The sequence below is a fragment of the Melospiza melodia genome, chromosome 1 (genome assembly GCF_035770615.1).
Source record: "Melospiza melodia melodia isolate bMelMel2 chromosome 1, bMelMel2.pri, whole genome shotgun sequence".
NCBI lineage: Eukaryota > Metazoa > Chordata > Aves > Passeriformes > Passerellidae > Melospiza > Melospiza melodia.
The window spans coordinates 31,022,503-31,037,372 of NC_086194.1; the positions used below are offsets into that span (position 1 = coordinate 31,022,503).

Here is a 14,870-nt window from a genome sequence, read left to right on the forward strand (position 1 = left end):
CCAAGTAATTTTCATTAATTCTACAATAAAACCTGAACTCAAAAGAATTGTCTATAAACCCAAAGCAGAATCATTGAAATACGCAGAAAACACAAATCTGCAGCAGGACTGCTAATGACTTTAGTCTGGAGAATATTATTTTTCTGTGTGAAGGCCAAAGTAATGATTCTTCACTTAAAAAAAAATCATACAAGTCTGCTACAAAAGTTGTTCTGATGAAGAGCAGAAAAATGGAAGTGGTTGAAATGGTCTGCATAAAGTAACACCAAACTGATTTGCCAATACTGTTGAAGAGAGTTGGGTGACATTTCTGAAAGCAATGAAACACGTGGGACAGTTGATGTTATCATTAATTAGTTTTGGCCAACATATCAACTTCTTGATTTCAGAAAGCTATTAGGATTAGGTGGTTGTAACCATTAAACATTATTATAGAGCCTACTTATTCTTCATATCTAAGTAAAAGAAGAAAATACTTGTTAATACTGAAAGTTAGGGCAAGACATGTGAACAGTTGTATTTTCCTTTTGCATTCATTCTTCCCTGCATTCTTTTTTTGGAAAGCACCAAGTGACTTCTGGAAAGTCAAGTTTTTTTCAGTAAAAGCAATAAAGTAACAAGAAACCCCTTCAGAGGTTTCCTTAAAGAACAAAAAAAAAATTACCACAAGATATTCAGGTGGTCTATTTTTCCCCTTTATTGTACCCCCAATTATTTGTACATTTGTATTAAGTATCTGGGAGAGTCAGAAAGAGAGGAAAAGATTCAGCCAGGAGTGAAGCTTTTGAGGAGGTGCTGCATTTTCTTTGGATGAGTGCTGTGCACAGTGCAGTCAGCAATTTAGCAGGAGTGACAGAAGTCAAGTACCTGCCAATGTCGGGAGCAGAGAAGGCAGGTCTCACAGGAGCAGGAACCAGGAGTGAATCCAGCAGCTCAGTTGGACTCCTGGAATTTCCCTCCAGTAAAAATGCTCTGACTTTCGGGCAACCTTTTTCAGTCACTTCCATAATTCCTTTCTTCTTAATCAACCAGGTTTCAACATAATGACTGCTTGGTTCATGTTTCTTAACAAAGATAGCTGAAAACTTCTCAAATCTTGTGACCACCTTGATTCCTCACTTACATGGCAACAACATGGGTTATGTTAAGATGGTCAGGCTTCTGGAATCTTTCTGTCCAAGAGAAGTAATTTTTAACCTCTCTCCCTTTAAAAGCACATGTCAGCAGCCCATCCACCTCCTCATGCAACAGCAGAGGTAAAAGGGGGGGTCCTGACCCTGCTGTTACATCCTACATGCTGTGACTTCAGCCAGCACTTGCACATTTAGCCATGCAACCCCATGGCCAAAACGCATTATGTGCTATGTGCCTCGATAAAGGAGCATGCTCTCGTTATCCCATTAAGAGTCTTTGCTCCTCCCCTATTTAATGGCCTAAAAGTGTTGTAAATTTTATAACATTTTTTGTCACCCCAAAGGCACTCCTGTGCTAGAAGGGAAGGATGGTAGGAGAGGGACAGGGAACTCTACAGCAGCAGCTCTGCAGCTCCAGGAAAGGGAAACAAAACTGGTTGAGGGTGATTCCTTGGGCTGTCACTGCAGTAGGACCAGTCTAAGTACTAAGCTCTGCCTTGACAGCAGCTGGAATAAGCTATTCCACAGTCCTTCAGAAGGCAAGGGGAGGGCACAGGGCATGGGCTAATTTTGCTGGGAGGAGCACCTTGCTGCCCAAGGCAAATCTCTGCCTGGTACTCCAGGCAGTTTGGGGTTACAGCTTCCATCCCACTGCTCTGTATCTGCACCCAAGGTTCAGTTTTTAAGACTTCATTTCTGTTTACCCATTTTCTAGTCAACACTGTGCTCCTTGGATTACAGCAAGAGAAATCCAAATTCTATAAACATCTTGATAACATGTGACATAATATATCCAGATGCCTCAAGGCTGACTGTCCTGTTTTTTCCTGTCTATGCTTTTCCTTGCTCTAAATCCATTTCTACCTATTCAATCTATGTGTCTGTAACCATACTTGTAATTTACTTACTTTTCATAAAAATGCTGATTCTGAGTTTGTGGTTGACTACATTTCAGATTGTGATGCTGGGGTTTTTGATGACCATGGAAGTTGGTGGCTACACATGTGGTTTTGTCAAAAATAGAAACTGGTAGGACATCTCGGTGATGTGTTTTCTCCAAGTGACAGAGAAGTTAAAAAGATGTCTCAAGACATTCATTTGCAAGGATATCTCAGACTGATTTCTATTTTAGGTTTTATATATTGACAGAGAGACACCTTTCCTACACTTTCACATTTGTTCACACACTTTTTTTTTGGAAGACCTCAGGACCTGTTTTTTCTTGGTTTCTGAAGGCAACTAGTAATGGTTCTGTTTGAGGACAGTAGGCAAAACAGCACTTCAAAAAACTCCTGTGTGAAAATTGCTAAAAATTCCACTTACCCACAGTTTTTTGTCCCAAGGAACAAAACTCCTTTGTACAGGCTTTCATTGCTTTCTATGCTTTTTTTCTGTCACTTCTGAGGATAACCAAGGTCAAACCTATTAATATATTGTATGATATTTCTGAAGGACTGTTAACTACTTACTGGGTTGAAGGAGAAGTTTCTGGGTGACCAGAATTTCTGATTCAGTCAGACTTTGGATGATGCTGTCTTAGTTTGGGCCAAGACTGCCTTCACAGGGACCTTAAGGCAGAACTGAGCTCTTTTTGCTGCAAGCTGAAGAAGCTTTTTTGCTGGATGCAGTCACTGGCTGGCCGGGACATCCTTTGGATGCATTCAGCTGCACTGGGAAGGTGGGAAGCCTAGGAGGGTGGTAGAGAAGACAAGTGGCAGGATTTGAGGTTGCTCTGTTCCCATGTTGCCACAGGGGTCTGGACAGGTCCTACTCCAACAGGAGCCATGCCAACAAGGCATCAGAGCAGGCATCAGAAATATCCTTCAAAAGAAGGAGAGAGAGGAAGGTCTGAAAGGCAGCAGGTCGTGTTTTCATCCTTACCTAGGGCAAAACTTTCTGAACCATTTGCATGTAGCTTTCCCCATCAGGAAATTACCCATCCTTTGGGTAATTTTCTGAAAATCATGTGGAAATTAGCAAACAGACCACCAAAAATGCTTTGAGAGGAAAAGCTTTGTAAGGTTAGTAGTGCTTAAGGTCTTTTGGGAGAGGAAGGCAGGACAGACAAAACATGGCAAGACTTTTACAAGTCTATAGAAATTAGCACACACTTCATACTTCAGGAGAATGCACCAAAGGCACAACAAGAGAGGGATATAAACCTGGCCACAAATATATGAGAGTAGCAATCATATTATTAAGAAATGTAAAATTTGCTCTCCCTAAGAGGAAAAAAAGTTCTCTACCACAATGAAAAAAAGCCAAAGCATAAACCCTGAAGAGGTGTGAATATGCCCATACACATGCAGGATTATGCTAAAGACATACAAATCTTTGGATTTATTTAGCTGTGACTAAATATTAACACATTAAATTAAAAAAAACAGACTGCTAAGAGGCAAAAAAAGCTTTTATGTGTGAATCCCACATCTTTTTTTTTTTCTCTGCACAAAACATAACAGTTCAAAGTACTGTTAATATGTAGACAGCTCACCTATGCTTTATCCTCCAACACAGACCATCTAATAATCCAACAAAATGTACTTGTGATTTATCAGGTCTCACACCAGTAGAAATAAGTAAACAGACTTCATTAAAACATTAGAATTTACAAAACATTTAACTCTAAAATGTGCAAATTACACTTCTACATGAAAGGAATATTCACACTAACCCAAATTAATCCAAAGCCCTGCTAAACAAACCTTACAGTAATACCAGGAAAACAACAAATATTTACCTCCCACACTCCCAAAAGGCTCATCTTCTTTTTAGATACTGATTCTAAAATTCCTTCTCAAAATAATTACTGAGAGCTTGAGCTTGTTTCTGTGGAAGGGGATGGATAGCCCTCCACCAGCTCCAGCAGAGGCCCTAATTGCTTGCCTCTACTAATAAACTAATCTCAGGCACCTGGAACTAGCAGGCTCCATGCCGGGCAGACAGGGCTCAGGTTACCTTAGAAATGCTCCAAATATATTCACACAAATCACTCGCCCTGCAGATGTGCAAATACGGCTTTTGTCATATTGCCGGAGAGACGGACATGTGTTTGCAGGGCTGCAACACATAAAACCTGAAGATGAATTCATTGTGTTCCGTTAATCCCTTCCAGAGGCCAGGTGGGCATTTGGGGAGCCAGATAAGTGTGTTGATTATCCACATTACTCATTGCATTAATCCACTTGTCTGTGACTCAGAGTATCAGAAATGCTTACAGCACAAATATGTAGGTGGCTGGAAAAAATATATGTATTTTATGAGTGCCTGTTGTGTGTAAAATAAAACTTAATCAGGAAGTTAACCTCAAACTTTGACTAAAATCTAAAGAAGTCTAAACTTTGCTGATGTCTACAGTTTTTTAATATTACAGTTAAAGGATCTGGATGCCACGAGAGGATGTAAGCCTTGGTAAAAGCCTTGTGAGACAAATTATTTTTAAGAAATTTTAAAAGATTTTCACAGAAATTTTAAAAGATTTTCTGTGTCTTCAGAAATTAAAGCAGGTGTCATGCAATGTCCATGGAACCTTCCAAAAATTTCTTCTCCTTCTCTGAACAGATTATGTTGAAAAATATGTGTCAAACACAGTATGTTTCTGGTTTCATTTGAGGAGGAGAGAATGACATAAATAGGACCCACTTTAACCTGTAAATGGAGGAGAGAAAGAATAGGCTGTATTCTTGGTCTCCAACAAAGTGCTGAAATAGATATCTAGTTTAGGTGATGTTCACACAGATTGATACATATTTTAAAAAATTTTCAATTTTTTCATCTGCATAAAAAATATTGTTTCTATTGACTACACAGACACAAACACAAAATCACTTTATAAACAAAGTCAGGAACATCTCACAAAGTTATCTGTGTTGTGTTATATTCTAGAATTTTTTTTTCATCTTCTTCAAGATACTGTAAAAAAATCCCAGACCCAGAAAATAAACAACCCAGCAAAAATAAACCAAAACAATAACATCAAAACAAACAAACCAAACCAACAAACAAACCCAAAACCCACAAACAAACCAAAAAAAGACCACTTAAATTGACTTTTTTAGATCAGAGACCTGGAATGATTGTGTATTAGATATTAACCCAATGGCAAACTTGCAGCTTCACTGAAAAAAAAAAGTGCAGATATTGCAAAACTGAAATTCAGGTCTGTAAGCAAAAGAAGGGCAGCTCTAAATCCTCAGAGCTCAGAGTCATCCAGCCCTGAGGAAATCCAAATGGAGACAGCATCCATCTGCCCTCAATGACAGCTGAATTTCCAAGACTTCTTTAAGTAATATGTTTCAGTAATAATGTTTGGTGAAGACTACCACAATCCACTGGTGCACCTTTACTAGCTTGAAGAACATTCCAAAAGTGAATAAATCCTTTTGTCTTCTGTACTCTAATGATTATCAGAAAAGTGAACTCAATTAATGAATCATTAACATGTATGAACATTGAAAGATACATCAGAAAATCCCTTGCTCAAAGAACTACAGAGACAGCATCCATTTAATTAATGCAATGAAGACAACATACAAGTTGAGGAGAGCAGCAGAAATAACAATGCAGAATTCCACGGATTTCCTGTCTGGCAGCAACATTCTGTGCCATGAATGGCTCCTGCAGGCAGGAGTTTGGCTCCTTCCAAACTCCTCAGAAGGGAGTTTAGAAGAGTAGGCAGGAGATTGTGAATCCATGAGCATCAGACAGAGAGTGCTGCTGCCATCATTTGATCTAGGATGCAGGGGGTAATCAATAGCAAAATACCTCCTGTGCCTACTTTATTGTCCACTAAGCCAGCCTTGAGGAAAGTGAATGCTAAATTCTCGCAAAGGAATGTATCTACTTCTGTTCTCCAAAGGGAGAATATTCCACACAATATTGTGTCTGTGCATTCTTCACTCGTCTCCAATCACACACACTCTCAGAAAAGGTTGTAAAAGATATGTATGCCTATGAGAACAACAACAAAAAATCTCCTCTGAAAATTTATCACAATCAAAATTCTTACCAAAACTAAGCAAAAAGAGATTTCAGGAAAAAAATTCCTGAATGTTAAGTTTTATTATGTTCAGAGATGGATACACAGACCTCTTCAGATAGCTCAAGATATTTCCTGGAATATGTAACACTATCCTGGCATTGAACATTTAAAAAACAGTATGAAAAGTTGGGGACTGTATTTTTAAAGGAAGGGAAATGGTTCAATGACTCTAAACCAAGACAATTTTTGTAAAACCTGTTTTTACTTACTCTTTTTTTTTCTTTTCTTCATTTAGTCACTTATGACAAGGTCCCAGCTGATTTACCTCTCCCATGACCTTATGTCATTTCACTGAAATAGTGACCCTAGATATTAATGTGGGTTTTGGGGCTGCCTTTTAAAGCATTTATTCTCATTTCAGCTATTATTGATGAGCACTTGTTTGCATAAAGGCCTCTTTTATAACATGCAGGGTAGACATTCTCACATCCTATGAGCTGCCGATTTATTTTGCGGTGTGTGATGGGCTGGGATACTCCCACCTGCCTTCCCACACAGCCTGAACTCAGCTTCACCTCTCTGAGCAGCCAGAAATCTCTCCTTGACCAAGCCAGGCCTCTGAGCTGCTGTCCTAAGCAACCACACACAGCAATGCTAATTGTTACTGGGTTTATTAAAAAAAACAGAAAAGAAAAAGCCACACACACACGTATATATATATATATATATGTATTCCTGCATTCATGTATATTGAGCCCAGGTGAGGATAAACAGAGCCTGCAGTTGTAAGTCACAAGTGTGAATTTCAACTGAATTCATGTTAAGTGGTTTGAAAATATTTCTCTAGCATCCACTTTTGGCTGAGGTTCTGGGACTACATGCACAGAAAAAGGAAAAACAGAAAGGAAAGGGTTTGAGAAGCAATCCTACTCTGTGGAGTGAGCCAGGTTCCTACTGGCTTTGCAGGGTTTTAGCCTTTGTCATGTCAGCAAAAGTGACCATCTGTTGACAAAACAGAAGAGAAAATCTTCTTTTCTACTCCTGTTATACTCTTTTCACACCTGCCTATTTCCCTGAAGTGCTTGCCTCTGCCTACAGCCAGCAGCAGTTGTGACAAAAAAAAAAAGGTTCCTAAGTGGGATCTCACATAACAATTCCTGAATTTCTAAACAATTTGTGAAAACCTATATGCAAATCATTGCTACTTTCCAGGGAGTTCTGGGAACTGAGTTAACTGCAGAAACTTGACTCTCAGTTGCTCAGTGCATTTGGTACTGAGTAGTAAGAACATTACTTTTCACTTTCAGTGCTGTGGGAAAACTTAACTTCTATTTGTGTACAGTCATAAAATGCATGTTCTAACATCATATTATGTATTCAATATATTAGAAAATCTTTGCATTTTATAAGCTTTTGCATGGGAAGCTGCTTTTCCTGTCAGGGAGAACTGACAGGTTGCCTGCCATCACCTACTCTCCAGCAAAGTCAGTAGCCCACACTGTCAGTGTGAAAACATCTGTTGAATGGATTTATTGAGAGATCCTTAGGTACAGATTGGGGGGTGGGGGTCCCCACTGTTTATTACAGCCCTGACCTAATGAACTTAATTTGTTGACATGTTTCCCTCAGTGTTTTACTTGATCCCATCTCACATTTCTTTCTACTGTGCTGTTTTCTTGGAAACAGGAGTTCCTGGCACATCAGCATGTCCACCAGTTGCAAATCTACCAGGCTCAGATGGCTACAGTTGGCATGGCAGGATCAGATAAACATCGACCACTTTCCAGGACCCCATCTTCCCCCACTGACTCCACATTACCTCACCCAGACATGGACCAGCCCAGCCAGCATGTCTACACAACTGGTAGGGTTCCCTAAAGACTGATTTTAATAGGCAGGGCAAATGCATTTGTTCATGTGGGATCAACAGACTTAAATACCTCAAATGCCTCCTGCAGCAATGCGCTCAGTTTTAGCCCTATTGCTCCTCTGGTTTATAATGCTATACTGGCACCAACTCAACCAGTGCAGCTGATAAATCACAGGGTTAATATTCACACAGTCATAAATTATTATCATTGACTAGCTCTAGCAATACAGAAACAGGTGCATTTTTGGTACCTTTAAGTCATTTGTAGCTTTTTCTTTCATTTCTCTATTCTCTGGTTCTATTCTTTGTGTTCTCGTTGCCTGTTTTGTAAAGAGACCACCAATAATTTGAAGAAAGACCACCAGTAAGGAGGAAAACTGTGATGTAATTCTCAATGTCTTCATCTGACAAATCAGTCTTTGCTTCAAGGTCTCTTTCTCTACAGAAAGAGCAAAGCTGTAGGCATGACTAAGTGCTGATGGTTACAACTTCTGTGTCATTCAGCAGTTGTGTGGAGTCCACAGAGGCAGGTTTTATCCTTATATCCTGGGCATTCCAGTCAGTCAGGAAGCATGTACTGTCCAAAGAAAAGCGATTAGAACCTCAAAAATCTTCAGTCAAAGGAAGGAAAATGACCACAGAAACCTCATTTCTTATTGTGGGTAATCTAACCTTGCATGAGAGTCCACCTTTTTAAAAGCCTGAATGTCAGTATCACATTAAAGCACGGTCAGAAGCTAAGATTTACTTTGTGCACAAAGAAAAACAAAAGGGGGGGAAAGAAATACTTGCAGTTACTGTTTATGAAGGTTTATGCCAGAAGTATATTTCCTTCAGCTGGCAGAATTCCCCATGCCCTGAAAGTTTGCATTTTTTCAGGCTATGACCATGAGTTTATTAAGAATGGAGTCCTTAGTGGGCACTGTATGTAACTGTGAGACAGTGTGCTCCCATCTTTCCAATCAGAATGTGACCTTGGCACAAGCAAAAATGTATTATTACTGTTGGGTAACAAACATTTGGGTTGTACAGGAACAAACATACTAATTCACTTTCCATGAGTTTCTCCACAAAGAATAGCCAAGTATAGACAGGATTCCTAAACCAGACCACTGTATTTCTAGACGCATTCACAGAGTCCCCAAAACATTGTAAACTCATTCTAAGATTTGCAGAGCACACCAAAAGTGAGCTCACTGTGTGTAGGCTTCACTGTGCCTTTCAAAAATCTGCCATTTCAAAAAAAAAGAAAACCCCAAAACCTGCAGTCCCTTTCAAAAGGCTGCTGCTTCAGCCTGATTGCTAAGGTTTACTGACATCTTTTATAATTCCCAGTGAGGGGAGTAGGGTCAAGGGGGTTACATAGATCTGTGGACTTGTGGCATTAGTGGAACTAATCAAGAAAGAAAGTGTGAAGTTGAGATGGAAAAATAAGAGAAGGAATGAAACTGTGTACAACAACACTGAATGGAGACGGTGATGGGAACGGGACATCCCTGGCATAAAGGGTTTGAGATGTGACACAAAGAAACCTGATAGGCTCAGCCATGGAAATGCAGACAGTCAGATTAGGCAGAGTCAAAATTTACCCTTATAGTAACTGCTACCTGAACACCAATGGAAAGAGAGAGAGAAAAAGAGAGGAAGAGAGGGAGGGAAGGAGACAGACAGACAGAGAGGAAGGAAGGAAGGAAGGAAGGAAGGAAGGAAGGAAGGAAGGAAGGAAGGAAGGAAGGAAGGAAGGAAGGAAGGAAGGAAGGAAGGAAGGAAGGAAGGAAGGCCAGCTTATTGCAACTGAGATTGTCAGTCCACTAAATTCCTTTTTTCAAAATATGAAACATCTTTTTCTTGAATCCCTGATTCTTGTTTTACTGAATCTTTTTTCCTCCCTTCACTGTCGTCCAAGGTAATAATCTCTATCGATTACCGAAAAAAAAATTAAATCCTCATATTTTCATCAGCCCTACAACTTTATACTTCTTTTTCTCCATCTCTGCTCTGTACCCTCAGTACTTTTATATCCTCTAGGTACTGGCAGTGTGGGGCTGTACCTGCTTGCAAGCTGTATCTATGCTAATAGCCGGTACCCCCTGGCTGATGGACCAGAGCACAAAGCTCTGCAGTAAAGCCTTTCCTTTCTGCTTAAAGAAATCTCTTTCCCTGACATGTGTCTAGGCTTACAGACCTGCACATGTAACCTTTATCACTCCAGCATTTGAGTACATCAAAAATAGAGCTATTTTTATGAGACTGATACCTTTGGAGTGACAATGAACAGAAACTGCAACACTAACAGTTCTAATACGAGTTTCTGTGAGAAAAAAAAAGCAACCCAACAAAACAATTTGTGTGTATTATTAACATATGGTATGTTATGGTATAGAATGACTTTATCTGCTCATACTATTTCCTGGATCTGGATGGTGCCCTAGCATTTATTCATTGACCACTTGAAAGAAAGAAACTCAGACCCAGTTTTTATTTATTCTTATTCGGCTTTTAGAAAATCCTTTAGGATGAAAGTCCTGAGGTATGTGGTCTGATCACAGTGCTGACCTGTTCTAAGCAGAGTTCGGCTACAAACCTCTGGAGGTCCCTGCCCACCTGAGCTATCCTACGGTTGTATGATTTTCTCCCTTAAGAGAGCACAAGAAAGATGGAACCAGCCATTGTCCACAGCAGTTGCAACACTACCATTTGTAAAGCATGGAAGGAAGGAATGCATGTGTGCAAACAGAGAAAATTCTGGTCCACCATAAAGCAAAGGCAAATTCAGACTCTAGAAATTAATCTAATAACATGTCCCTGCCTTGAGTTGTTATTTACTTTTGGGGTTATTTTTCCTATGTAAAGGCAATATATTCTTGGAAGAAAAAAAAGTTAGGAGGAAAACAGTTGTAGTAGATTATTACAGGGGTATCAAACTGAGCCCGTATTTTTGTGAGTCATGAGAAAAATACTTCTGGCCAAATATCTGAAGGGAATCAGAACAGAGATTGTTGTGAGAATTAAGCAATATATACACAGTATATGCACAAGATAATGAGTTAAAGGTGGAAAAAAAAATAAAGTCCACTTAATTTTCATTTAGGCAGTTTACAGAATACTTGACAATATTTAGTTCAGATTTTTTGTTGGAATAATTTATTAGATATTCTTCCCTTTGGTTTTCTTATTGGTACTGTTATTCTCCAGGGCAATTAATCTTCTTCAAAGCATGCTGTTAGCCAATGATTTTTAGGTCTCTTGTTCTTCCCTCTGTTTAAAATATTAAAAGAAGCTGACCCAAATAAAGCATTTTGGAAATGGATGTGTGTTAGGGAGTCCCCAGCAGGAAAATCTTGGGTTTTTTACTGACTTAAAGCAAATTCAGTTTCTTTTGTCCTGTGTCCCCTATCATTATATGGTTCAATGGTGGCACCATTCCCGTCTGTCTTCAGGGCCACATTCTGACCTCAGTAATATTGGTGTAAATCCAGAATAAATCCACCAGTCTCAGTGGAGCTGCTCAGATTTACACAAGGAATCTGAGAGCAGAATCTGGCTGTAGGCATTTGCTCTGGAGAAACAGAATAACCATCTTTTATTAATATTTCACAGCAGTCTGCAATTGAAAACAGTTGTCTCCCTCTCTTCTTCTTTCTTTTTTTTTTTTTCTTTTTTTTTTTAATGTGGGGGTGGGGAGATTATTGGCTGAATCCTGTTAGGGAAATCCTAGAGGCTATTTTTAGCAGTAAGCTCTACTGCTGCATTCTGGTATTGTACCAAGCACATGTGCTGTATGACCAGCAGCCACACATCTGAATCACTTGCACATCCTAAATCAATTTAAATGCTTGCAATAAATGAAAACATATATTTCAGTCTTTTCTTAAGTCAATTAATCCTCCTAGAATCAAATTTAATACTCAAATACCAAGATATTCAGTGTGAATATCTTGGTATTAAAAAGTTTGGAGCAGATGCTTCTGCCATGCAATACTGGCCTCATTTTATTAAACTGATTTTTGATTCAGAAATAATAACTCACATACAATAAAATTAGACTTCTAGTTATATTTTATTTCTGGAAAAGTGCTAAGAAAATAAGTTTATGTCAACCAGAGGAGGCATCCTGAAGACACACTTTCAGTGTTTCATTTCAAAATTGGTTGCAACACTGATACAGGAAATAAAGAAGTGTCATTATTACACCCAACTCTCTATAACAAAAACATAGTAATATGTTTTTATTTATTGATATAATTTCCATTACTTGCTATTTGGACTATTCAAGTAAGAAGAATAAAAAATTAATTGAAAGAATGGCAGGCAGAAGTAACTTTCAACTTTCAGCTAATTTTTCTTAATGTTTAACAAGCATTTCTATTCAAATCCATTTGATATAACAGCCTGTCCTACCTGAAAGCTTCTCAAAGTCCTGATGCCTGTACAGTCAGCACATAAACAGCTTCCCTGTGGGTCAGGGGGATGGGAGGAAACATTTTCTTATCTGTTGGTATAATGGCCACAGCCAAACTCGACAAGCTGAGTGGCCAACAGCCTGCAGGAATTAAAACTGTGAGTGCCAAGAAAAAAAAAGTGAGGCATGTGAGCATGCACTTTTTTGTGTGCATACTTCCAAGTAACTTACAAGACCTGATGATAGAGCAGTGAGGAACTGCAGAGAAAGGAAATTATTAACTGCTTTGACAATGCCAGCAGATATTTTAAGCTGCATTAGCTTATTAGCTCCAGGTTTTCACTGTTTTTTTCTTTCTTTAAAAGAAAACAGAACAAGAAAGTAAATTAAAAAATGTATTGCTAATGAACGATTATGTTTGCTAGATAATAATTTTGCATAAACTCAGTCATACTGCAGTTAGGTTTTATATTTGTGTTCTTCTTACCCTTAACATAAGTGTATTCTCATTTTGGCTTAAATACCAAGATCCCAAAGGATCAGTTCTGAAGTGCATGAGCTAAGAAATATGGCAGCATAAATATTTCTAGAGCAGCATAACTTCTGGCTGGCTTCTAACTGAATTATCTCAGAAACTTAACTTTGAATCACCCACGATGTACACAGGCTCTCATTCAGAAAAGCTTTTTAAGACTTTATTGATGTTCAATACCCATTAGAGAACTTTCTTAAATAAAGGTGGAGTTGAGAATTTTGTTGAATCTGGACTTTAATTTTGTATTCAGTTGCAGGCGAATACAATTTTTCCAGAATTGTGTTGGCATACCCAATAATGGTGGCACATAAGATGTTTTGAATGTCAAGTATTGCAGTTTGGAGAAATAGTTAATTTAGTCTCTTTCAACTGTAAGGGAAAGAAAAAGCCAAGTATTTCCCAAATGAAAATGGTCCACATAGGGGTAAGGAAAATAATTTTTTGTTCCAGACATGTCTAGGAGAAATGCAAAGAACAAGTAAATACAGAAAATCATTTTTCAGTGTTTCAGACTTGGTTTGAAAGCCTTGAAAATTGAATTTAGCTTGAGCCTACTCACTAAAATTTCTCTTTTGCTCCCAATACACAGTTACAGAGCAATGTGATATTGATAGTTTTTTTTTGTATAGAGCTGTTCTGTTCTTGAGTAAATGACCATAGAAAATTCAAAAGGTACCTTGCACTTGCAGTCAAACAACAGGATTTGATCCTAATTGAGTAGTGGGTAGAACTTTTCTTTTTTAATGAAAAAGGACTCTGGCCACCACTGTTTTGACTCTCTGAAACATTCATCTGATATGCTTTGAGATCTGGAATTAATATAGTATTAGTTAAGCAGTAAAACTGCAGAGTACCATTGCCATTTTGTAATTTATTTTTAAAGGTTTTTCTAAATTATATTGTTTACACTTCTATGCATAACATTTTCTTTTTGTATATGGGTCAACAGCTTTAATTAACTTTAACCACTAGAGAAAGAGAAAACAAGTGATTCAGTAGGGAGACTTTTTTTCTAGCCATAAAATCTTTCAAAAGACACCACCCAATTACCCTTCTTCTTTATAGTTAATTTCATTTATTAATATAAATTCTTGAGAAATAATCTTTGCTTTATTGGTGTCACAAGATTCACCTCATAAATCAAAATTCAGAGTCCCCCAAAGGAAAAATAAATTTAGATCCAGAGAAGGGCAAAAAAGCTGGCGAAGGGTCTCATAGGTGACTCCTGTAAGGAGCACCTGAGTGAGCTGTGGGTGTTTAACCCGGAGAAAAGGAGGCTCGGGGGAGACCTTACTGCTCTCTGCAGCTGTCTGAAAGGAGGCTCTGGCCAGGTGGGGATTGGTCTCTTCTCCCAGACAAACAGCAACAGGACATGGGGGCATGGCCTCAGGCTGTGTCAGGGGTGGTTCAGGTTCAGGGAGGACATCAGGAAGAATTTCTTCCTAGGAAGGGCTGTCCGGCATGGGAATGGTCTTCCCAGGGATGTGGTGGAGTCACCATCCTGGGAGATCTTGAAGAAACAACTGTTCATGGCACTCAGTGGTCTGGTCTAGTTGACAAGGCGGAGAAAGGCCAAAGATTAGACCCAGCGATCTTGGAGGTCTTTTCCAAACTAAATGATTCAGTGGGATTTTCATCTTGCTGCAATTGTCAAATAAAATCCAGTTTTGCTAAAGCATGCATGACAGAGAACAATATAACTCACATTTGTTTCATTTGTTTCTGATTTTGCGCTGTCTTTGTGCTGAAGGTGTTGTGTATGACAGTCTGATGCTGAAGCACCAGTGCATGTGTGGGAACTATGCCAATCACCCCGAACACGCTGGAAGAATCCAAAGCATCTGGTCAAGGCTGCAAGAAACTGGGTTGCTAAACAAGTGTGAGGTAATTAAAAATTAAGACCAGATACCTGACTTGCTAAAGTAAATAGCAAATTCATTAACTCCTAA

General features: G+C 38.8%; 1 protein-coding gene across 14 annotated transcripts in view; it reads left to right on the forward strand.

The window, feature by feature from the left end:
• Window positions 1-14,870, forward strand: part of HDAC9 (histone deacetylase 9) — a 454,863-nt gene that overhangs the window by 299,924 nt on the left and 140,069 nt on the right. For all 14 annotated transcript variants that reach the window (XM_063152662.1, XM_063152693.1, XM_063152671.1 and 11 more), the window contains 2 exons: window positions 7,801-7,978; window positions 14,672-14,805. In XM_063152662.1, coding sequence (XP_063008732.1) covers window positions 7,801-7,978; window positions 14,672-14,805 — 312 coding nt within the window. The remainder of the gene's footprint in view (window positions 1-7,800; window positions 7,979-14,671; window positions 14,806-14,870) is intronic.